General features: G+C 45.1%; 1 protein-coding gene across 1 annotated transcript in view; it reads right to left on the bottom strand.

Moving 5' to 3' along the window:
• The window catches only part of ADAMTS19 (ADAM metallopeptidase with thrombospondin type 1 motif 19), a 1,193,695-nt gene that overhangs the window by 784,655 nt on the left and 382,166 nt on the right, over positions 1–26,874 (bottom strand). Inside the window, exon 7 of the mRNA XM_085632713.1 lies at positions 14,761–14,800. Coding sequence (XP_085488839.1) covers positions 14,761–14,800 — 40 coding nt within the window. The remainder of the gene's footprint in view (positions 1–14,760; positions 14,801–26,874) is intronic.

Below are 26,874 nucleotides of genomic sequence, written 5' to 3'. Positions count from 1 at the left end.
GGCGCTTGGGGGAGGGGGGTCCGCTACTGCTCGAACAGCCAGGTCTTGAGTTGCTTCCTGAAGGAGAGGTGGTCTTGGGCCAGGCGGAGGTGGATGGGGAGGGAGTTTCACGTCTTGGCAGCCAGGTAGGAGAAGGATCTTCCTCCTGTTGTGGCTCTTCAGATGCGGGGGATGGCGGCGAGGGCGTGGCTGGTTGATCGAAGCTGGCGGGTGGGAGTGTAGAAGGTCAAGCGGTCGTTGAGGTATCTTGGCCTTGGTTGTGGAGAGCTTTGTGTGCGTGGGTGAGGAGTCGGAACGTGATTCTCTTGCTGACGGGGAGCCAGTGCAGGTTTCTCAGGTGTACGGAGATGTGGCTGTGTCGGGGAATGTCCAGGATGAGGCGTGCTGAGGCGTTCTGGATGCGCTGAAGTCGTTTCTGGAGTTTGGCTGTGGTTCCGGCGTAGAGGGAGTTGCCTTAGTCCAGTCGGCTGGTGACGAGGGCCAATCACTGATACAAGCACACACTCATCCATACAGCCACTCTCACAATCATTCACTCTCACATATAGTCATTTATATACTCAAACGCAACCATATACTGCCTTTCACATATGTAGTTACTCACACATATACCACTGAGACATCCATTCACTCACCAACACACCCATACACACACTCACCCACCCATACAGCCCTTCACAGATGCATTGTTGAACCCATACACCCAGTGAATCAGCCAATCACACATCTATGCACAGAGTCACCCAGCCCCACCCACTCACACAGACACTCAGGCATCCATACAGATACTCAGACAACCAATCAATAACCCATATAGACAGTCATGTAGTTACTCACCAACCCATGCAGCCGCTTATACACCAACTGACAGACTGATACAGACATTTCCACACTTTACTCACTAACCCATGCATTCAGTAAGATTCACTTAATCAGTCAATTATACAATCAGTCACGCACCTACTAAATCATCCATTCAGACACTTAGAGATCCACTCATTCTTCAATACACCTTGGCATAGATATATATATAAATAACATATTTAAACTTTAAAGAAACACACATTCACTGGATGATGTCATCAGTGATGTTATGTGAGAAGTCATCAGTGATGTCATCAGTGATGTCACTGACCATGTCATGAGGGATGTAATATGTGACGTAATCAACAGTGCATTGCGGGGGCACGAGTTATAGTTAGCTCTACTAACTATAACAGCCGAATTTCTCAGTTTTTTTCTGAAAAAGTGGAGTCGCGCACCTATCGTGTACTTATCTCGCTGGGTGTGCAGTTTCAAACTGCCATATTGGTAAAGTCGTGAAGGATGCGCGTTTCAGCCAGCCCACTCCACTTCCGCTTACAGGGAGGGAACTACAATGCTACATGTCCCAGGTCTTCCCTGTAGTGATCTGCTGATCACAGGTCTAGTTGTCAGCCTGACACAGCCACTCCCTCATGCAGCACAGGCATCACAGGACATTTGACCCTGCCAATAAAAAGGGCTGAGCGCACGTGCTCGACGCCATTTCCACTCTCTATCTGGGTTATCCGTGTGCTTATTATGTTGGTGGCAGCCGAGGCACTTTGACCGACACAGGCCTCCCGCAATGTCGCGATGAGTTGAGGTGCACAGAGATGGTGGCAGCTGAAGCACTTTGCCGGACACTGGCCCCCTGCCACGTGACGATGACTTGAGGTGCACAGAGTTGGTGGCAGCTGAGGCATTTTGGCCGAAACACGCCTCCCGCCACATGGTAATGACTTGAGCTGCACTGAGTTAGTGCCAATGGAGCTGAGCGGATGTACAACCTGTGATGATGTGTGGCCTCGATACGATTTCTTTACAATCAAGACCCGATTTGAATTGTGAGCTTGCTGGACCACGTGTACTCCAAAGGCAGCTGGCTGTACAGACATGACTTCTCGGCGAGGTGCAGCAGGATGTGCTCGGGCCTGTGCTGCGGAATCCAGCGACGGCTGAGGAGGTTGCTCCGGCACGTGGTGGGCCCTCTTGGAGACACGACGCTGGCGGCAGGTGAGCATTGAGGTCTGGGTGCGTAGGGTCGGGCAGTCATCGCTGGGCGGCAGACTAGTCTGGGGACCAGGGCTGGGATGCTTGCGAAAGATGTAAGAATCATGCACACTGCCTGAGAAGTTTGCGACGACATTAGTGTACAGGCCCCAGTGGTCCAGTTTTGCCTGCACCTTGTTGGAATGCGTGTGGCTTCTGTTGCGGTGATTGGGTGCAGTGTCGGCAGGGGGCACAAATAGTACATGTGTGCTGTCAGTTGCCCCCAACACATGCAGGAAGGCTGCTGTTGCGTGGTTCCTCTGCTTGGTCTCCAGTTGTTTCTGTGCAGTTTAGGTGAAGTGAACATGCATGTGTATCTAGCTGAAATGAACCCTGATGCTTACAGGTGTGATAAATCCTGCATAATGAGACCGTAACAGAAATTCATGTGGTTGTAACGTTCCTTTTCTTTCCTACGAAGGTTACGACCACAAAAGCTTCTGTTACGGTCATTTTCTGCAGGATTGATCATACCTGTAAGCATTCCGGTTTGTCCAAGTGCAATACATTGTACCATATTACGTTTGTGACCATACTAACGCTTGACCATTTTCTTCATTTATCCAACAGGTTTCTGAATACAGACTTTTGGGATTTCTAGGACAATCTAGAGTTATTTCTAACCACAAGCTGATGTTCCCCGTTGGCAATGCCACTCGTTGTTTGATGTTTTTATGTTGTTAATTTATGTTTTTTTAATAAAGTACTGTTTTTTCACTACTGTTGACTACTAGACTTCATGACCTGACACACCCCCATTTCAGTGACTACAATCTTGGATCTGGAGCACAGAGGCGTCAAGCAACGGCTGGGGTTGGGGTTGGTTGTGCAGGAATACCACGAATTGTGATGAGCGAGTGGTGTGGATGCAGGTGCCCTAAGTTGCTTTTGTAGACATGCATCCAAGACGTGTGAGGAAGTTTAAAAGGGCTGGCTGTGAGACTCCTTCGACACTCGCAGTTGTTAGTTGGAAGATACCAGAGGCAGGTGCAGCACAGCGAGCAGCTTTGTCTGCGTAACGATGTTGATTGTCCGCTGTGTTGGTACCGTCAGCCTGTGGGCAATGTGGCAGTGTGCACCAACTTGAGAAATGGGAGATAATTATTTCGCCATTTTTGCTGCGCTAATCTGCCGATAACTCGGCAATAAGTCCCAACTGTTGGGTTATAGGGTGACTCTAACACGAGCCCTTGCGTTTATTAGGACTTTGTTGTAGCTACATGCGAATCACAAGAAAAAAGATGAAAAAACAAGAAAAGTGGGCAGGGTACAAGCACCCTGACCCCCTAGGCCTGCTCAGGGATCCCACAAAAAGCCCCAGGGCCAAACAAAATTACTATTTTTTTTTTTTAAGTGACTGGGTGCACGAGCCCGGATGAAAAAATGAAAAAAAACGATGGGGTGTATTCTCAAGAACGTATCGCTGAGTTATCGGCACTTTACCGCAGCAAAATAATTATCATCCCATTCTCAACCTGATGAAAACTGCTGATATCGCCAGTTTTCCAGCGATAGATTCCTCAAAAAAACATCACCACCAATGAGAGCGACAACTAACGCTAATGATATGCATAAAAGGCGTTCCTGTGCAAAAAAAACATGAAAACACCACTTCCTGATATTTTCCCAGCCCAGAACCACATCTAAAGACCAACACATGTCATAGAGCTACTGACCATGAAGCTCCGACACCCAGGAAGGCCACAACACCCACCGCCACCACCCCCAGGACCTCCCCCTCGGAACCCCCCCCTCGTACTACCACCGAGGCAGCACAGAACAGAACAGCGGACCTTCCCAAAACGGTGTGGCCCCTCAGCCACACAATAGCTGAATGTTTGGAAACATGGGAACCAAGTATGTGTGAAGGAGGCAAGTCACCCATCAATAACAATGCACACAATGCCAAGTGTAGCGGCAATGTGCTGGACAGACCTCACTATGCAGAGCACAGACCTCGCCATGTGTGCATATACTGCTGGTGCTTGTACTGTTGTGGACAGTGGACGCCTGTTACCTCAGGCAGTGGGGAAGATCTCAGTCATGTAGCTGTGTCGTCCCCCCCTGTAAGCGGAACCAGAAGCGGAGTGGACTGGTCCAACGTACGCCACTCCAGCGTAAAAATGTGAATAAATTGGCCGGGGCTCTGGGCGTGGTTCACTTCTGGGAAGGCCAACGAGTCTGCCAGAGCGGCGGCACTCACCCTGCCATGAGGCTGCCACTGTGACTGCCGGCCTCCTCGACACAGGCCCCCGCAAACCCAGCGGCACAGCACCGCAGAGTTATGTCTGTACAGACTACTGCCTTCGATGTACACTGCGGACAGCAGGGCTCACAATTCAGATCGAGTCGCGGTTGCAGATGACGCAGTCCAGTAGACAAGAGACTTTGCTTCCAGTGCGGCCCGCCCAGACCACGCATCATCGCAGGCTGCACACCCGCTGAGTGCTTCAGGTGCCACTAACTCAGTGCACCACAAGTCATCGCCACGTAGCCTTTTTAAGGCAGAATTCATTAGACATAAGACATTGCTACCAGTGCGGCCCGCCCAGACCATGCATCATCGCTGGCTGCACACACACTGAGTGCTTCAGGTGCCACTATCTCAGTGCAGCACAAGTCATCGCCACGTAGCCTTATTAAGGCAGAATTCATTAGGCAAAAGACATTGCTACCAGTGCGGCACACCCGGACCACGCATCATTGCTGGCTGCGCACTCACTGAGTGCTTCAGGTGCCACTATCTCACTGCACCACAAGTCATTGCCAAGTAGTCTTATTAAGGCAGAATTCATTAGGTAAAAAACATTGCTACCAGTGCGGCTGGCCGTACCATGCATCATCGCAAGCTGCGAACACGCTGAATGCTTCAGGTGCCACTAACTCAGTGCACCATAAGTCATCGCCACGTAGCCTTATTGAGGCAGAATTCATTAGGCAAAAGATATTGCATCCAGTGTGGCCCGCACGGACCACGCATCATTGCTGGCTGCGCACACACTGAGTGCTTCAGGTACCACTAACTCTGTGTAGCTCAAGTCAACGCCACGTGGCTGTGGGCCCTTGCTGACCGCTGCCTCCGGCCTATACTGCGCTCAGCAGGTCTCACAATTCAAGATTAGTGCCAATGCAACTTATGTAAGAGAGTATAATCGGTTAACAAGACCAAATGCTCCCAATCTGTGCAGCTCAAGTCAACGTCACGTGGCTGTGGGCCCTTGCTGACTGCTGCCTGCGGCCTACACTGTGGTCAGCAGGGCTCACAATTAAAATTGTGTCTTGATTCAGTAATTGCAGAGTCCAGTAGGCAACAGACATTGCTGCCAATGTGGCCCGGCTGGACCACGCATCATCACTGGCTGTGCACATGCTGAGTGCTTCATGTGCCACTAACTGTGCAGCTCAATTCTATGCCACATGCCTGTGGGCCCTTGCTGACCACTGCTTCCGGCCTACACTGCGGTCAGCAGGGCTCACTATTCAAATTCAGTCTTGATTAATGAATTTCAGAGTCCAGTAGGCAACTAACTATAACATCCCTGAAACCTACACATTTTGAAAATGTATTCCATACATATTTCATCTTTTGTTCCATACGCCTACACTGCGGTCAGCAGAGCTCACACTTTGAATTGAGTCTTGATTTATTAATTGCATAGAGTCTGTGCTGACTACTGCCTTCCATCTACACTGCGGACAGCAGGGCTCACAATTCAGATCAAGTCGCGATTGCAGATGACGTAATCCAGTAGGCAACAGACATTGCTCCCAGTGCGGCCCGCCCGCACCACGCATCTTCGCTGGCTGCGCACACGCTGAATGCTTCTGATGCCACTAATGCAGTGCACCACAAGTCACCGCCACATGGCCTTATTGACGCAGAATTCATTAGGCAAAGGACATTGCTCCCAGTGTGGCCCGCCCGAACTACGTATCATCGCTGGCTGTGCACACGCTGACCGCAGCCGCGGCCCGTAGAGGGAGTTCCGTGGGGCGGTAAGGCGAGGCGGGGGAGGGGCAGCGTGGGGGGTTCTAAAAACCGGAATATGGATAATTGCAGGTAAGTAAACAATTAAATAAATAAAACAAATTTTGTAGCGCGCGCTGCATCGCAAAACCCCCGTAGCTACGCGCTGGGGGTCCGCACCATACCTACGGGGGTGGGGGTCCGCACCGTACCTAAAGGGGTGTTGGGAAAGGCTTCGTACCTACGGGGGGGTGAGGGTACGCTCCGTACCTACGGGGGTGGGGGTACGCTCCATACCTACGGGGGTGGGGGTCCGCACCGTACCCACGGGGGTGGGCTGGGGGTACGGCGCGTACATGGGGGGGTGGGCTGGGGGTACGGCGCATACATGGGGGGGTGGGCTGGGGGTACGGCACGTACCTACGGGGGTGGGCTGGGGGTACGGCACGTACCTACAGGGGTGGGCTGGGGGTACGGCGCGTACCTACGGGGGTGGGCTGGGGGTACGCTCCAGACGTACGGGGGGGCTGGGGGTACGGTGCGGACGTGTAGGGATGGGGGTACGGTGCGTACCAGGCCCCCTTATCGGCGTACTTAGCTTTTCCGGCACTTTTTGGGTCCCGTAAAAATTTTGCCGTGCGAAGTGCTGTGGGTGCGAATCGTACTTGCTGATCCGTAAAACGCTGCCTGACTCCGTGCGAATGTCGCGTACGCGGTGTCCCGGATCCGATTTGTGTGTATTTTTTTGCCGGTCGGTGTTTTTTACGATTCGTACGGAAATGGTGTTTCCGTACGAATCGTACTTGCATGTTTGTAAGGTATTTTTCCCGGGTACGAGTCGGACGGAGAAAACGCTCCGTCCGACGATTCGTACCCGGTTTTTCCAGGATCGGAATCGGCCCCTAAGTGTGGAGATAGAGGAGCTGCCTGGGGCCTTTTTAGATGGTGGGCCTAGACGTTTTTAGGTCTGACGTTAGCCAAAGCCTTTCGATTTTAATAAAATAATATGCTTAATGTACTTAAAGGGGCTTTCTGCCACATCTCTTTATCCATTAGTCTGTTTTGTCATTCTCATTTTGCTTCTGCTCATTACAGCATATAGCATGGGGCAATGGTACAGACTACTTAAGCATCTAGTTAAAGTCACTTTGATAGCTGTTTTTTGCTCTTTTACAAGGTGCACATCCGCACACAAGGAGTTCCCTTTAGTGCCAGCACTGCCTGATGTGATAGAAGGATGCATTTAGAGTGAGCATAGAGCACATTTCAGTTTTACCAGTTCCTATCTCCTTCCAGTGCTGTTGTAAACTCCTTTTTAAATGAACTGCTGCTATTTCACAGCATACCATATTGTGTTCCTAAACTCGATTTCACTCATGGTTCTTTAAGAAAGAAAACCAAACTTTATGGTGGTTAATTTGAAGGACACTTGTAACAGCATATTTAAACATTGGTGGGGTGTAATTTTAATTTCTTTCCTTTGTGCCTTTGTTCCATTTCTTTCCTTTGCTTTTTAGCATCTTTATTTATAACCTTCTTAACTTTTTCTTCTTTTTCTTTCTCACCTTCTTTTCTTATCACTTTATGTTTTCCCTCTTTTTTCTTTCTTTCTTTGGTTCTTTCTTTTTTTCCTTCTTTCATTTTTCTTTTCTTCTTTCTTTTTTCACTTCTTTCCTTTTTTATCCTTTCCTTTCTTCTTCCCATATTTCTTTCCTTTTTTCTTTCGGTTTCACCTTCTTTCATTAATTTCTTCTTTATTTTTGCCTTCTTTCTTTCTTATTTGCCTTTTTTCTTTATTTATTTCCTTCTGTTTGCTTTCTTATTTCTCCTTTCTTTTCGTATTTGCCTTTTCTTTTCAATTTTCTTCTTTCTTTTTTGCCCTTTAGCCTTTGTTCTTTTATGTCTTTTCCTTCTTTCTTTCTTGCCTTTGATCCTTTTTTCTTTCTTCCTTTTTTGCCTTCTTTCCTTCATCCCTCCTTTATTTTTGCTTGCCTGCTTTCCTACTTTCTTCCTCCCCTTTTTTCTCCCTCCCTCCCTTACGTTTTTCCTTCTTTTTTGTCTGCCTTCTTTCCTTTATTGTCTGCCTTGTTTCCTTTTTACCTTTCTTTCTTCCTTCCTTCCTTTTGTCCTTTCTTTCTTGCCTTCCTTCTCAAAGGCAAAGATAGCAGCCAATGCCAGATCAATGACTTTTTTAGGTCTTTGCTAGCCAGGATCTTCTGATTTATCAAAAGTATATATATTATAGTTAATTATAGGGTTGTTCAGCCAGACGTCATCCATTAGTTTGTGTTATTCACCTTTTCTTCCACCCACTCCAGCATGCATCAAGGAGCAATGTTAGCCCACTTCAGTCATTGATTGACATCACTATGAGTTTCAACATGCTGCCCTTTCACAAGGAACAGTTCCACACACAAGGTATTTCCCTTCAGGGCCGAGTATACCATGGTAATGTGTACTTTTTTGAGACCAGAAAAACACTATGCCATTTTTTTGATTTAGTAGGGGACCGGAAACTTTCCGATTAATAAAACTTTTGCAAAAACCATGACAAAAATAGGAAACGAAAAGACTGGCAGCAACCGTCAGTCCTATTTGCTTTGCCAGTGCTTGTTTTGATTTTTTAATCTGGGTTAGAGCTATTTCAGGTTCATATCACAGATAAAGCATGCAATTCAGTTTGTTCGAAACATTTCCAGCACCTTATAGTTAAAAACATAATTTTATCCATACACAGAAATCTAATTTTCTAAACCATTGGTTCTTAATCTGTAGTCAGGGAATCCCTGGGGGTCCACAAAGCCTGCTCAAGGGGTCTGCGACTCCTTAGAAAATTCAGTAATATCAACAGATTAATATACTGCATATAAATAAAGAAGCCACACATAAAATTGTTCATTTTAAAAGTTCTGTAAATGTGAAGCAATTTGAAATTGAAAAAATAAAAATTCATTTAGTATCCAGATTGATTTCTGGGAGCATGCAATTGCATCAAACAGAATATAGTATGGAGGATAGGTGGCCTCAATTGAATTTGGGAAGCTCCAACCTGCCCATTAAAATGTAAATGTTGCTCTGTTAAATGTTAAGGGTGAATTAAATAAAATATTTCACCATTTGTGTATTTGTTTTATAAATGCTATATCTGTATTTTTTGTGTGTTCTTTTGCGGACACATCATTGAAAATGCTTAGGCAAAGGTCCCTGGCTTCCAGTAAAGACTCAATGGTGGTCCCTAATTATAATTATGATTCAGTGGGGGTCCTCGGGTTTCAATAATGATTAAGTGAGGGTCCACTGAAGTCAAAAGGTTAAAATCCCTTGTTCTACACTTTACTAAGCCTATAGAGTAGCCAAGTGAAACTCATAAATGAATTGCAAAAGTGCTTTACTTTGGGCCACTGTTAATGCTCTATTTAAGATGGTCAGGTTCAAAGCTACATTTAGCTGCAGTAGGTGCTAACTGCAAAATAAATCACACTAGCAAGAAGGAAAATGGTCTGAGAGTGATCTTTCCTTTCAAGTATAAATTTGGTTTTAGGGGTTAGAGCCAGCCAGTGGCCAAGGTGGTGGCATTCACTGAGAGCTCAAAAACAGGACATGATCACTTGTTGATGGGTACCTACCCTGGGGGTCTTTCTCCATCAGAGCATGAGGATATTTCAGAGATATTAGTATATCAGTGGGTTAGATGGAAGAACTGTTCTGGTGGCTGTGTCAGCAGAGACGTCTCATGTGCTATGTTCCACCTAGCTCGGTGGCAGGCTAGTGTTAATAAGTTAACACATCAGTGGTGGCAACCACTTAGAAGACTGCCACATGGGTTGACCGCTTAGGCAAACAGGGAGAGCTTACTTTAGTATTAATGCTGTACCTGGCACTAGGTAGGACTAAATAGAGGAAGTGCATCCCATAATCACTGCCATGGACATATGATTCCTGAGTCCTATTGAGCTCAAGGTCCCTGGAGGTTGGTGGGTGGCATCTTGGCTGTGACATTGTAATTTGAAAATCATCACTGCTGTGAAATCCGATATTCCTCTTTGACCAGGCCTATTCTGCAGGGTCACCCCAAATTTTTTCTTCCATTGCTGAACACATTTTTGTTGGCTTTTAGGATTATTCCTACTAACCAGTAGTAAACCGCTCATACTCTCCCTTGTAAACATGGTTAAACTGGCCTATATCTGATTGGTACTTTTAATGTACTCCCTAGTATATGGTACATGTGCGCAGGGCCTGTAAATTAAATGCTACTAGTGGATTGCAGGACTCATTGTGCCACCCACTAAAGTAGCACTGTAAAACATGTCTCAAGCCTGCCACTGCAGCCTGCAGTGCAGTTGTCAACTGCCATTTGTACCAGGCAAAATAAACCTTTTGCAGGCATAATCCTTCATTGTTAGTACTAATCAATTACCCCTAAGGTAGGCCCTAAAGGCTTGTATGGCAAGGTGCATGATATTTAAAAGGTAGGGCATCAGTATTTAAGCTTTACCTGCCCTGACAGTGAAAAACTCCCAATGACTAACACTGGGTTACCTTATTGCACCTAATAAGTGATAACTTCAGCTTGAGAACAGATGGAGAAATACTTTTTCCACTCATTTGAATTGTAATCTAAATTTGTCATTAATGGTAAAGTCGGATTTCAAGTTATTATTCTGAAAATGCCACTTTGAGAAAGTTGACATTTTTCTACCTAAACCAGCTGTGCCTTGATGCCAGTGTCCAGGGGGAAACATCCTTTACCACGCAACCATTACAACGCGGTATGGTTACATCGTGGTTTTTACAACGAAAGTCGTTACACCGACTTGCACTGGAGGCTGGAGGGCGCTCTAGACTAAGGAATAGTGTGAATTACTATTCCAACACCTTCCCTACTGTACGTAGACTGGAGTTGGAATAGTAATTCACACTATTCCTAAATCCAGCGCCCTCCAACGCAAGTCGATGTAACGACTTGCGTTGTCAAAACCGCGATGTAACATACCGCGTTGTGATGGTACGCGTTGTACCATCATACATCTGTGTCCAGGGTCACATGACTGTGAATGTCTCTCCAGTCGTGTGTTGTGTATTCCTCCCAGACATGGGGCCAAAGGAGACTGGGTGTAGAGGCAGTGGGTCTTCCTGACAGGATGCCTGGGGAGAAGTTGTACCCTTTGCCGTGATTACACATCAAAGAATCCTGCCTTCAGCACACACAACAGAACCTAAAACCAGGTCTGCCCTTGCCTTTTTCACCCTAGTTAGGTTAGAGCCAAACCTAGGGTAGGAACTAACCAGAACCAGTTTGGGAGCAGGCCAGGGATTGCCCCCTACACAAAGGCTGCTACTAGATCTATAAGTGCCATCACCAGAAACTCATAACACTCCTAAGCCTGTGGAAAATTCAGAAGGACTGCCCTGCAGACTGAAGAAGAAAGACTGGACCTGCTGACCTTTAACCCAGGATCCCCAGAAGTAACATCCAGAGTCAGTTGGCTGACCTGCTGTTAGAGCTACAGGGACACAACAAGCTTCCAGAGGCTTTCCCTGCAACTGCTTGACTGACTAGCTCCAACTTGATCACCTGGACCTGTCTCAGCCCTGCTGCTGACCTCTGCTGGAGTGAATCCTAATCTCGAAGAGATGGCCCCTAGGTTCTGGACCCTTGATGACATCAGAGTGTAAATCTCCAGCCTCAAAACTAGACTACAGATAAAAATCCAGACGTTTGGGGCTCTTCTTGGCTGCAACCGAGCTCCTTGCATCAGCAACAGTCACTGCTCCACCCGCGAACGGGAACATCAGACTGCGACCTGCTCAAACAGGGACCAACCGCAACTCCTGCCACTATGAATCTGCAGCGACGACTGCTCCTCGTGATGACAATCATATCCTTGTGGCCCCTGTCAAACCAAAGCTCAAGCTGTTGCTCCTTGTGTGGACTTGGACTGTGAGGGGATAAACTGTTCTCCAGGACAAACCTGGTCCCTTTATCTGATCACCGTTCCATCCGGTCAGCCTATAATTGTCACTCTGACCACATTCAGTGCAACCAGATAACTGTTAGGGATGCTTTGTACTTTTTAGTGCTATTTGAACTGAAACTTCAAAAATGTATAACTCCAGTTCTACTTCTTGTATTTTTGTCATTCGGGTGTAATTTTATTTTTCTTGTGGTGTGTTTTTACGTTTTTACTTTATTAGTACTTGAGTACTGCATAAATACTTTACACATTGTTTCTCAGATAATTTTGACTGCTTTTGCCCAAGCTACTAGAGGGTCTAAGCACAGGTTTATTTAGTGACTTTTGTGGTTCACCCCATCAAGAATTGTGTTTTTTACTTGAGTGGTGTATTTAACCCCCTCTATTAATAACCTAATTTCTTACACGCTAGCAGGTATGACAGTTGTTAGATCCCCTTGCTCTCTGGTGAGCAAGGCAGAAAAATGAAGGCACAAGGAGGATTTATTTAACTCACAGGGATGACTGCATGGTAAAAGGAGGAATGCCTCATGCGTGTGGCCTCAGTTATAAACCTAGCTCAATCTGGGTAAGAGAACTATTTTATGAACCATCAATGACATGCACTGTGAAACAGCAAAAAAATACCTAACAGAGAGGGCAGTGAGGGCAGCGGAGGACAAGAGGTAGGGTCTAGCAAACAGACTGATGGATTTGAGAGAGCAGGGCTCCATGGGAAAAAAGTTACAGTCCTTGTAGAGCCAGATGGAGGATTTGCCTGCTGCTGTGCACGAACTGTAAGCCTTCAAAACCAAGGTAGTTGTGTGCAAAACCTTATTGAGACATAGATCGAAAGCTTGGGTAACCTACAGCGGGGACCCCAGATGAGAGTGTTGGGGTCACTATATAGATCCGAATTGCAAATTGGATGGAGGAGATCTGCAAGGTTCTGAGTGAGCTGCTTCACATGGAGTTGGAACTGTTGAGTCTGTTCAAGAAAGGTGAACACAGATTGCTCCAAAAACAACAGGGAAACAAGGGGGGTATAGGAGGTACTGTACTACCCTTGTGGATGCTGAGAAGAGGAATAGAGTGGTGCAAGCCACGATTGACAAAGGTAATGTACAGGCTCGTTTTTCCCTCACTTCATCCCTGAGATATTAGTTTTTGAAGGGAGCCTTTCTAGAGATGAACAATGACTTAGTGCTGAAGAGCATTGTGCCTTTGGTAGGATACCCAGCAAGGCTGAGATCTCACTTAGGAAGGAAGAAGTATATTTTTATCCAAGTGGACTGGCAATGAACGTTTTGATAAATTGCTGACAGATGGAAATGAGTGATGGCGATATATTGTTGAGCCCAGGTGTCGTCACCCTTTAAATGGGGCACTAGACGGTGGTCTGGAGATCTTCCCTGGGAGGAGTGTACGGGGAAGGTGCTTTCTCATACATTACAAGAGGTATTGTAGTTTGGGGTTTAATCTCCAATCCAGTCCCTTCGCCATTTGAGACCTATATTGACCTGGTGACTTTTGTTTTTTGCTTTAAAGCAGACAGCATTGCCCAATCTTCATTTGGTATAGGTTGAATGGTTTTATGCAGAGGTTTTGGTACAGAAAGTAGTGAGACTTTAATTATGTTAGTTATTGCTGAATTATCGCTTATGCATGTAGTACCTAATGAACACAAATTAAATTTAAATTTGATTTTAAATATGTAATAAGACATGTGAACTCCATCTTAAAATGGACAAGATGGCACAAGTCAAAGCTTGCAATGTATCCTGCTTTCACACAGTGATGATGATGAAGAAAATCTTCAAGTGGTTCCAATGCAGGACAAGATAAATTGTCACTCATGTCCTTGTCACCAGCAAGTTGTACTACTGGAACACCCCCAAAGTCTGGATCACCAAGCAACTCACCAGAAGAACACAAGCCACCTAGAACACGGCAGCCAGGCTTACCCTGATCCTTCCAGACAGAACCTATATCAAACCACACCTCAGGGCGCTCAACTGGCTCCCAATACATAAATGCAATCATTTCAAACTCCTATCAAACACACATTCAAGACACTACACAAGGTAGGAACCACCTACCTGAACAATCTCTTTTCATACCACATAAACACCTCCATACTGCAGGACCCATGCTCGAACACGTCCTACGCATACAAAGAACTGGATCAGGAGGACAAGCATTTTCTTCCATCGCTTCAAAAGCGTGGGGCGGTGTCCAGCTCCACTTCAAGGCCTCCTCCTCTCTTCTTGAATTCTGCAAGAAGCTGAAGACTTGGTTTTTCTACTGACCAACCTTTCCAAGGCAGAGCTAGGCACTCACACCTGCTCTGCCCCAGGATACCCTCATGGGTGATAGCACGCTTTACAAATGCACTGAACATAACATAACAGGTGACATGTGAGGATCCTAAAAAAATATGTTAGGGTTTCACTGTGATGTAGAGTGATGTTCCCACTGAGCTGTTTATATCTGAATGATGGAAGGCCAAATTTCTACAACTGACACACATAAAATACAAACCTATATTTCTATTTAAGAAAAGAAAACGTTTATCATATATCTTACCGTTAAGGGCAGCATATTAACTTAGTATGATGTTAAACAATCAACATGCTTCCAATGAGAGATATAACTTAAGTCATAAACATGTGCCATGCACTAATTATGTACATTTAAACCTAAAATGTAGGTATGTGTGACTGACAGTCAAACAACATTAACTTTTGTCTTGTGCTCACTTACCAACAGTGTCACATGGTTCATCTTTGTGGACACAGAAATCCTTCCTACAATGAAGCAGAAAAAGGCAACATGTTAGAGACAGCTGAAGACTTTCAGATTTCTCCTGAAAATGTGACCAGCTCGCCCTTAGTTTAAGCTTATCAAATAAATACATTTCTTTTCAGAAAAATGCAAAAAAAAAACCAAAGGATGAGGTATATGGGAAGTTAAAATGTGTTTATCATTATTTAGAGAGACTGGGGATTTACACAAGTAAGAAAATATTTGTCTTGCCATTTGTTCCATTGGTGAAAAGTGCTGGCAATCTGTTTTAGAATTTTCAGAATGTGCTTCTATATTTTCAAAGCCAACTTTAGTTGGTAGAGTTGGTTCACTTTAAAAAATAAACATTAATTCATGATTACATATGGCTACCTCTCTATTCATGTCTTCCCACCACTGAGGCAACTAAGGGCCACATTTATATAAAGTCAGTTGGGCTGTTGCCCCAGCGAATTAATAAATGACCACCAAGCTGGCAGTCATTTAAAAAGCATTGGCTCAAACCATCTTAACAGCAATTCCTCTCAATGCAATCCCTGTTTGGTGCAGGGCTGCGTCAGCATGACGTAATCTTGCACAAACTAGCATTCTTTTTTTACTTCCGAAATGGGTCTTTCTTTTTCAAAATAAAAAAGTAATGCTCCCCTCGCCCTGGGAGCCATCTTCCATGGTGGGAGGGAGCACTATTTAGCTTTTACTATCCCTCATTGCCAGGGTTTGTCTAACAGTGACGGACAGTGATCCGATTCATTGATTGATTTAGATTGTATAGAGCACAACAATTACCATAGGGCATGAAGGCGCCATGGCCATCCATACAGAGTTAAACCCTATCAATAAGCCAGCCGGAGAAAATTAAATGTAGCCTATAGAGTATAGAGCCAGGTTTTTAGTGGTTTTCTGAAAGGCAACAACTCTGGGATAGCCCTCAGGCTTTGAGGAAGAGAGTTCCAGAGTCTGCTTGCAGTAATAGAGAAAGCTCTATCTCCCCATTTCTACTTTTGGGTACTCATCATACTAAGCAAGTTACGGTGTGCCAATCGGAGGCTTCTACCTGGAATATGTCAGTAAAACATATCTTTAATCCCCTCCCGACTGGGGAGAAATAGGGCCTTATGAGCCGTACGTATTTCTTTTAACATAATGCGCTTTCTGATGGGGAGCCAGTGTAAGCCCACCAACCCCACAGCAGCTGATTTGCATCTGGGAATATCAAGAATTGTTCTAGCAAGCACATTCAGTACTACTTGCAGTTTGTGCTGAGTGCTAAAATTGGAGTCCAGATAGAGGGAGTTACAATAGTCCAATCCTGACACGACCAGGGCTAGTGTGACCTGCTTTTGTACTGGCAGCGGGATAAAAGGAACCATATTCCTAACCATCCTTATGAGCCAGAAGCAGGATGCCACAGTGTGAGTGGCCTGGTCATTAAGTGAATGTTCAGTATCTAGAATTACTTCAAGACTTTTGGCTTTCTCACCTGGGACAAGACAAATGCCTAAGGTTCCTGGCCACCAATTGTTATTCCAGCTCAAAGAGCAACACCTCGGCTTTATCGCCATTTAATTTCAGAAAATTCAGTCTCATCCAGTCTGCAACTGCTGGCATGTATTGAGAGAAATTATCTGCAATGGCGGCAGAGTTCTTGGGGACCGACACAATAATCTGTGTGTCATCAGCATATGATATCACACACATCCCAAAAGCCCGAATAATGTCCGCAAGTTGAGACACTTAAAGAGCGTGGGGCTTAATAATGAGTCCTGCAGCACTCCACATGGCAGGGAGAAGACCCCCAAATTGACCTGCTGTAACAGTACCCTCTGTGAACGATCCCTAAGGAAGGAGGACAGAAGAGCCTGGGCCTGTTGTGTGATACCTATGTTTTGAACCTGATCAATCAACATCGAGGGAGAGATGGTATCAAAAACCGCGGCTGGGTCAAGAAGTACCAATGTCGAGCCTTGCGGTTCGTCCACTAATCGCATAGTACAATCGTTGGCTGAGATTAATGCAGTTTCAGTTCTGTGATGTTTCCTGAAACCAAATTGAGAGTTTTACAGCCATCCATGCTGTTCTGCAAATTCCATCAAATGGCCATTTAGATGTTTCTCTAGGATTTTCGCTGGACATGGCACCTGTTACATTGGTGGATAGTTTATACAATCCTTGCTATCCAAATTGTTTTTCTTTAGGAGGGGCCTGATCACTGCCTTCTTCCATCACCGGAATAACAACAGGAGAGAATAGCTTTATTCTTCAAATTAGAGAGCGTTCGAGCCACAATACTAGCTACCATGTGTAAAGTTGATGGCGAATAGGGTTCAAGGGGTGACCCGGATTTAGCATTATGGAGCTGTTGCTCCACCATCTTAGGGGTAAGTGATTGGAATACCGAGAGTAATTTCAACTCTAGGTCCTTAGGTTTTGACGTCTTGCCGGGGTCCGGCTCTCTAACCGGGGTTTGCTGTGAGTGCAGTTTTGAGAGTTTAGGCACTCCAAAACCATCATAGATGTCAACAATAATAGATTGAAAGAAGTTAGTTAGCTGGTTCCAGAATTTTTGTGAACCTTCTAGTTCTCTAGCTGCCGGGGGGGGGGGGGGGGGCGGGGTTGGAGATCTGTTGGACTACCCTAAAGAGTTCTTTGGCAGAAGTAGCAGTAAAAAATTAGCTACTATTTGCGGCCATCCTGATTGGCGGGCAGACATGTAGCCATTTCTCCAATGGCCCTTACTCTGTCCGGCTGTCGGCGAGGTTTGGCTATAGCGGTGACAGAGTAATCACTGCCAGAGCCAAACCAAATGTCCACCCCCATTTAAATCAGGAGGGTGGACCCTCATGTTGGTGGTATGTGTACTCTGTCACAGTTGAAACAGAGTATACATACCCCCAACATATAAATGAGTCCCTCATTGAGATAAGGACTCACTATTGAAACATGTTTATTCCGAAGGAAAAAGGTTTCAATCCAGGAGTGACACAGCCTTCTATCCATTAAAATGTATGAGTGAGAATTATTGACTCAGGTAATAGTTTTTACATTTCCATAAAAACGCAAAGTATTGTGAAAAAGATAAATTATTGGATATTTTTAATACCGGATTTAGAATAACGATCATTTTTTAAATAGATTCGTTTTGAACTTAGATGCATCACAGATTTTGGAACTTTGCTTCCTTTGTCATGACGTCTTGCAACACTAATCCGGTTTTACAATAAACATCCGTATGGTTGACGGCCGCTGGCACACCCAAGGCGCAAACACACGCCGAGAAACACAGCATTCAAAATGCAAAGCGGTGCATACTGTTGATACCCCAATCGCTTACATCAAGTCGGACTTTAAGGCATGGTCAGCACGCAAGGAACATCTCCTCCTGCTCCAGCTCTCGAGCATAAGGTACCAGACTTTGAGGTGCATCTAGAGGCTGATCTTGTAAATGGAGTCACTAACAACATCCTTTTCTTACGGTCACAATACTATAAATCCTGAATGAATGATGGTGCCACGAGTGCATTAACATGGCAATAACATATACATTAAAAGTAGTAAGTCAAGCGGAGCAGTCTCGTGTTTAAGAGAAGAGTTGTTAGGTTAGTGCGTCTGTGTTGACATTCTGGCTCCCTCCTAAAACAACTGCGACCCCGGACATGACATTTTACCCCCCGCAGCATGTTTAATTCATCACAGCTGGCTAGTGTTTATGTGAAGACACAGGCAAGTGACTGTAAAAGCGCTAATGCTTACAGTGCTGCTCAAGAGAGAACTCACCTTGCATAAGGCACAGTTACCCAGTATCCAATCACTCATCGCTCTTGCATAATAGGCCGGATTCACAAAATAATGGCAAAGTCTCACATGTCTAGAAATTTCCTAAAAAAACAGCGCTGGATGATATATTCAGAGACATAAACGTTGCAAAATTGTGAATTAATTATATGGGACTCGAAATGTATGCTATCACAAAATATCATTATATCACTCAAAACACTAAAAACCCAGAGGAAAGCAGCTATAGGGCCCCAGAGCAGAGTCCAGTGACGGGGCTGAACGGAGAGCGGTGCACGTGAAAACATTGATAGAGAAAGATTGAAACCTTGGTCAATGTCACTGAATAAAATTTACTTAAGGTAGAAATAAGCACTAAAACCTCATATGCATCAAGATTCAGAGTGAAATAAATGTCCTAGGATTCATAAACCGACTTGTGCATAGCTGCCAAATCCTCGTCTCACATAAATATAAAATTGCTCATTGTGATTTACGCTTATAGAGATTAGGGGGGAATTATAGTTGTGGGGAAATATCGTTGCTTTTGCTATCTGCACTTATTTTGCTGTTTTCACCTGGCATATTTGCACTTTTTCTGCTTTTAACCTGCATAGCTTTATTTTACAATAGAACTGTTACCTTTTACATGTTTTTAAACGTCCTAAATGTTTCGATGCTTTGATGCATGGATATTGACGAACCTCCCGTCAATCCCCGATTAAATCTAGCTTTCTTCCGCTTCCCCAGTCCAACGCCGTCCTTTGTGGCCGTTTGATTGGAGGGAAGTGGATATTCCCCTCCCACGCCTTGGCCTATCAGTGCCGCTGTCGTTCGCTCCTCCAGGAAGGGCGGAGACGAGGTTTCTTGAGCCGGGCAGCTATTTAAAATCAATCTGGGCCGGACGCGCGCAGCGGGCGCGCCGGCGGCGCGCCAAAGGTAAGCCCGTCCGCGCTAAGGACGTGACAAAGACGGGACGTACTGCTCTACCGCTCAGGATAACTTACAATGCTGATTTCCTAAAGAGTTTAAATTCGACCTCCCCTTGCCAACATCTTATACATCCTGACTCTATATATGGAGCCTGCTTTTGTGGTAGATGCCTGTCAGTCCTTCCATTTGTACTCTCAACTGGAGTCTCTCATCAGAATGTCTACTCTAGGACTGGCAATGCCAGGAACGGGGGTCTACTTATTGGAGGCCTTATTAATGCACGTTCTATGGGTAAACATAGCCAAGACATTAGAGACCTTATTTTAGACTCCCAACTAGACATCCTTTTTGTAACAGAGACCTGGCTCAAGGACTGGAGTAGCCCAGATATTGCGGACGCTATCCCTTCAGGCTATCTTATACATAGGAAGGACCGGCCAGTGGGTAGAGGTGGAGGACTGGCTATTATATTACGTGACTCATTGGTCTGTACTTTCTTTGAATTGGATGCGCTGCTGGAGGTAGAAAGTTTGGGTTTCTGTCTTTCTCTGAATGCTACTCTATGTTTCTCTGGTGCTCTTATCTATCGGCCCCCTGGTCAAAGTGCGAAATTCATTAATTCACTTAACGACTCCTTAAGTTACTTCATGCTGAAATATGCTAATTTTACGCTTTTAGGTGATTTTAATCTTCATTTAGAGGATAACTCGCAATCTGGAACAAATAATCTCTTTCAAACTTTAGACTTGTTTTCACTACAGCAAATAGTGAATGGCCCCACCCATTTGGCAGGTCATACCTTCGATGGGGTCTGCTCGAATCTATCGTACCTTGCTGCAGATACCCCCGTTCTTCTAATTTGGTCTGATCATTCTTTTATCCCTCTTAGAATCACTATGCCTCCAATGACGCAGATTGTAAAAATCTTTAATAAACCGCAGCAGCGACCCTCATGGACGCAGATTGTTAAAAATCCCAATCTAATGACGGTGGCCAAAGGTCTTGCCCCGTCTCTAACAGGCAATACAGACACTGACTCTCACCTTTTTCAGTCCTGGCTCACTAACATCGGCAAAGCCATCATGCCTTTAGACATAAGGAGCAAACCGTTAAAACCAAAAAACTCAAATACTCCCTGGTTCACGCCCACATTGGCTCAAGCACGATTGCATTGCAGGCGATTGGAGCGGCAGTGGAGAAAGGGATATATGGAGAAACAAAAATTTTTTTTTAGGGAAGGTAGGAAAGTATACTTCTCCCAGGTTCAACTGGCAAAAAAGGAATTCTTTACAAACAAAATCAACTCAGCTCAAGACAATCAGAAGATGATTTTTCAAATTGTAAAATCTTTCACAACACCGATGGCGGAGCAAAGAGAGCTGCCCGCCTCTCAGTTATTATGCAATCAGATCTCCCTGTTTTTTGAGGAAAAAATCCTCACAATTCAGAAAATTTTTCCAGTCGGCAAATGTACCCTTGACTCGCTTCCGACGAGTAGCTCTGCCTCTATTGTGGCATTCACACCTGTATCGCTAGATATGACCCTTATGGCCATGAAAAAATGCAAATCTGGGTCGCCGCTGGATGCCTGTCCTCCATCGGTTCTTCACAAACTGTCAGAGCTAGCAAACCCCTTGATTAATCAGATTGTAAATTCGTCCCTTAGCTTGGGCATTGTCCCAGCAGACTGGAAGTTGGCACTGGTTAAACCACTAAAAAAAAAAAAAAACCACATTGATTCTGCTGTGCTCTCCAATCTCCGCCCTATCTCACTTCTTCCAACCTTGGGTAAAATCACGGAGTCTTTTGTCTTAAAGGAGCTTACTAAATTCCTGGAAGACCAACAGATTCTTCATCCTTGTCAAGCAGGATTCCGACCCAAACACTCCACGGAATCAGCCCTTATTGAAGTTTCTGATGCCCTGAAAATGATTGCAGATAGAGGTAGGAAGGGGGTACTGATTTTGCTGGATTTGTCAGCTGCATTCGACACGATCTCTCATGACATCCTTTTGAGGTGTCTCGAATGCAGCGGCATCTTAGGTAAGGTGCTGAAATGGATTAGATCCTTCCTGACCTCGCGGAGACAGGCTATCACCCTTGGTCCTTTCCTCTCTTCTGAACGATCCATTTCAGCAGGAGTCCCTCAGGGATCTTCCCTAAGCCCATTACTTTTTAATGTCTATATGGCTCCTCTCATCACTCTGATTAGTTCCTTCGGGATTGAGGTTCTATCATACGCAGACGACACTCAAATGATTATCTCTTTGGAGAACGACTCCACGCAAGCTGAAATGAATTTTAAAGCTTGTCTAACTGCTGTCCTCCAATGGATGTCGATTAATCATTTGAAGTGTAACACTGATAAAACAGAGATTCTCCCCATAGGGACTGGCACCTTTTTCCACCTGTCGATGTGGTGGCCTGATGGGGCTACCCCACCCCCTGAGGTGGTCAAGGTAGCCAAGAACCTAGGAGTCCAATTTGATAACTCCCTTTCCTTTCTTCCTCATACTAAAGCAGTCACAGGAACGTGCTTCGGCTTAATCAAAACTCTAAAAAAATTCTTCAAGTTTCTCCCTCTGTCGGCTAGAAAGTCCGTAGCAGTGGCCCTGATACTCTCTCGTATGGACTACTGTAACGGGCTTCTGGCTGGAGCCAATAGATCAGTCTTAAAGAAGCTTCAGGTGGTACAACATGCTGCAGCCCGCCTGGTACTTAAACTTCCCAGAAGATCGTCAGCATCTGCCGCCTTGAATAAACTTCATTGGCTCCCGGTCCACAAAAGAATTCTCTTTAAGATTCTTCTTGTCACGTTTAGGGCAAAGATGAAGGTTGGTCCTAAATTTTTGTCGGCACGTGTCACTCCTTATACTACCACCAGGCCACTTAGATCCTCCTCGGCAAACCTTCTAAAACTACCCAATTACAGATATAAACTAAAAGGCGCAAGAATCCTAGCCTTTTTGGGTGCCAGAGCATGGAATAAGTTGCCAGCCCAGATCAAACTTTGTAATACTGAACTTTCATTTAGGAAAGATCTCAAAACTTGGATCTATGGTATCTCGGACAACTGTTGTTTTGCTCTGATCTAATTACTCTCATTAAGTCAATAATCCATGCCCTCACTGTGGAAATGTGGATTTTCCTGATCAGTTATGTCCCCTATCTTGGACCCCAACGGTTCTATATGCATGTTACAAGTACATGTATGTTCCCTCTAGTTCCAGTTTCTAAGACGCAAACATATGTGTGTCTACCGTCGACATGTTCTCTGTCAGATCCGCCATCGATGGGCTGGATATTCGATTCCTAAGTATGAAAGGCCACCGACTTTATATGGCTAAGTTACTCCATTTTTACAGTTCAGGCAAGTAGGCCCGATTCTGTCCTCAAAGCCTTTCCCTGCTCTCTGTCTTTGACAGCTTCAGCTTGAGCTCGCATCTGTATCCATGAACTTTGCCCTACTCCCTGTGCAGCTAACGGTGCCTGCCTCGGCCAGTTTTCGCCTGCCTGCCAAGAAGCTGTATTTCACCTTCGAATTATCTATTTTTGCTCTTCAGCCGATGCATTCCTGTCTAGTGATTTAGGTAAACATTTCCTTTAGCTCACAAGCAAAGGACTCGGCCTTTCCGTCCTCCTGCAAGTGATTCATAGCCCTGCTGCCATGGAAAGTTTTCTGCCCCTCACATCTCATATAGACACTTAGGCGTTTGTGCACGCACACAGTCAGTATAGACTAGATTCTGTCCGAGAGTCCTTCCTTGTGGATAACATAGTTCTTTAAACATAGGATGTTAGATATGATTTGGGATTAGGTTGACTTGACCCCCCAGACTTCTCGTCTCCACATGTAGAGCTAAATGTCAAGTCCCCTTCACCCCCTAGTTGCACGTCAATCACACGTCATGCTGCTGCGCGCGCATCTATGCCAAGTATTATCTTATAGATCCACCTGTCTGATAATCCTAACCAATCATGTTTCTTTTATTCCTTATTACGCCTAGTTTCGATTACGTACCTGTTTTGTCACTTTTCTTATCAAATGTTACGCCTTCTACATTCGTTTCATTGTAATGTACTTATTATAAAAATGCATGTCTGTCAATAAATTATTGTACTTCACTTCCTGAACCCTCGTGGTGACGGAACCTGAAGGCCGCGACTCGAGTCGGCCATTTTTTGATGGAATAAAGCCCATTTAGAAACTCTTATACCACGGATTCTGCCTCTTGTTATTCTGAGCTATTTTATTTTATTTCAAGATCCCGTATGAAATTCAGTCCGGTAAAGAAGATTTTTGTTTACCACATAATGGCGCCCGAATAGGGACACTTTCTCATCTCACGCGCCGGCGGTGCGTTGCAGGCCCGGTCTCCTGCCACAGCTGGACGGACCATAAACGCGTACCAGCAGGATTTCCTGTAAGCTCCCTCCGGTCAAGCGGGGGCGACTGAGGCTGCGATCAACCCAGACGAGGCGGTGAGAAGTGCGAAGTATCCCGACCAGAGCCTAGCTGAGAGAGCAAGATCCGAGGTATACAGAGGCCCACCAGGTTTTCGAAGTCCCGATGTCCAGAGGGTCCGCTGTCCGCAGTCATTGAGTCCCGTCCATTCTCTGAGGCCTTCCGTTTCAAGGAGCTACTCGGTGAGTACCATCGCCGGGGAGGCGTGTTGACGCGCACATAGGTTGTGCCGGTCAAGACGGATTTGGGTACACAAATCCGGTCTGCACTGTTTAGCAGTGTATATGTACTGTTTAGCAGTATATCAAGTATTCCGAAGTATGCAGTTATTGTCAAGAATTCAGCGTGGTGATTAGTTAGGCAGACTGTCATCATTGTCGGTCGTTGTTAAAATGTTTAATGTTTAATGTTTAAAGTGTTCAAATATTGTGGTATGAATGAGTGTTCATTGTTCACTGTTCATTATTGTGTTTTTCGTATTAAGTGAGTTCAAGAGTAAGTATCAGATCAGTTGTCAATATGCCGCTCTTCTCGAAGTTAAGACAGATTACTACCAGAAAAGGGGTGCTTGAAGAAGCAGTTCCTATTCCTCCTAGGGACACTCCAGGGCATTTCATGTACCATAAGCATGGCTTAGATGCCATATTGTTTCTTGATCTATGGGTAGACTATACCAAGGGATTGCCGGAAAGTCAAAGGTGGCCCGTAGCGGGAACATGGGATGCAGAGTGCATCATGAAAGTGGAGGAAGAGTTATGGAAAAGAAAGGTCAGACAGTCACAGAAAGACGCTGTTGAGTTATGGCGTAAAGAATCTCATAGACGAACAGAAAAAGCACGTAGACAAGAAGAGAGGAGTAAAGAAAGTTCAAATAAAGCTCAAGAAAGTCTATTAATTGAGGAAGGTATCCGAGTGAAATCAGAACAAGTAAATAGACAAAGAAATGCTCTTATGAATGGTATGTATCCCCTTCTAGCCGAAGGACTACCTAAGGCTGCTCCAGAAATGCCAAAAGACTTGCCACCCCCATTATTTCCAATTAAGGTACATCCACAAGGGCATCCCAGAACCGCAGAAGATGTTTTTCTTTCCTCATATCTAGACGACGCAGCTCCCGAATATGCTAACGCCGCACCACATAGACCGTCTGGTGTAGGGGTTCAACGTCAGGATCAGGTATCTGTCCCCGTGCAACAGCAAGTCCCGACGCAAGCGTCAGCAAGCACATCTGTTTCCGCATCTGTTTCCGCAGTCGATTCTACAGGGGTATCGACACCCATAGTTGCTGTGTCACGTTCAACGAACCCATTCACACCCGACGCCCCAGATGGGGCCACGGGAGGTGCTAGCATTACCTTTACACCACCCAGAATAAATAAACTTGTTTTTCAAGAGTCAGCACATTCACGTACACCTAAATTCGTAAGTGAACGTACGCTTAAGGAACTCCTTGTAAACTGTAGATATGACCCAGTGGTTGGTAAAGAGGACGAAATGGTCCTGGCATCATTACGTATCAGGCGAGCCGCAGAGTATTTAGCAAGGTTACCAGGAATGACTACGCATCTAGATAACATATATCATTTTGTTCAAACAGGACGAGATCCAGGATGTATTAACAGAGCTATGGAATTCCAGAAAGTAGAAATACAGGGGGAACTGTTACGTTTCCTCATAAACTGTGTGATCAGAAATCAAGACCGCCCGGGGGTAGACCCGAATGCAATGCTTATTCTTACAAAATGGAGTCAGAATATATCAGAAGGGAGACACGATAAGCAAAATTGTATAATAGCCATGTGCCGAAAAATCCGTAAAGAAATAGAGCGTATTCATGAAGAGAGATTGGGAACAGACGAGTTTGAGCAAGATGAAATGTCCGAATCAGGGAATTCCGCAAGACAGTCAGAGACCATAGCTTATGTAGGCAGAGGAAGATCCTGTGAAAATACTAGATGTTTTTCTGATCCCATACACTCAGTATGCCCAAATAATAGCAGAACGTATCCGACGCCTATAATAAATCTGAAGTCTCCTGAACATTCGTTTCAAGCCGCAGATAAAATATTACGAGAACGAAGGGGTTACCACTTCCTCGATTCCATGGATGAGCAAGAGTTAGCCAGATCAGCCGTTCACTGGATTGACAGTCCTGAAAAATACGGTGATGAGACCGTAGCACACACGTTTTTTAATCTCAGTACAGATGAACAACGTTTAGCTGGAATCTATATGATTCAGCAACTCCTCATATTATATAAGAGCCAACATGCTGACCCTGGTCCTTTACCTGATATATTAACGGAACTACTCACAAACAGATGGAGAGGTTCTAGTAACAAGCTAATTAAAGAGATATTAGTGTCACGTAAGCAGTATGTCCTTTTTGTAAGTCCGGATTCTCTCTCGCTGCCCCGCAGAGAAAGAGCGCCGTACTATATGGATAGACAAAATCCTCTACGAGAAGTGCACCCAATAAAAGGCGAGGACAATGAGTTTCACCGTGTATTTGTTTACACACCCATATCAAAAATGGAATTATTGGAAATGAAGAAAGTAGTACCTAGTCATGACAAAGACCCAGCAGGTTTCCACCGAGAAATTAAAGACATGTTACTGATGGGAGAGTACACCTTTCCTGATATTATGACGATATTAAAGGTGCTTTTGCCTGCTGGCATTTATGAAAAACTGAAAGAAAAAGAGTGGGAAGTGGGTGACCAAAAGATAGACTGGACAGCATTAGCAGAGGAAGAAAGGGGCCGAACTGCAGGTTCAGGGCTCGGGGATAAAGTTAAACTGTTACCAGGTTTACTAGTACAGGTACTGCCACGTTTATTAACTACAAAAAAGGAAGATTGGGGTGCAATCACAGCCTGCAAACAAAAGCAAGATGAAGACAC

This window comes from Triturus cristatus, chromosome 2_1, assembly GCF_964204655.1.
Source record: "Triturus cristatus chromosome 2_1, aTriCri1.1, whole genome shotgun sequence".
Lineage (NCBI taxonomy): Eukaryota > Metazoa > Chordata > Amphibia > Caudata > Salamandridae > Triturus > Triturus cristatus.
Note: the sequence above shows the minus strand (reverse complement) of the source record. Positions and strands in the feature narration are given on the sequence as shown.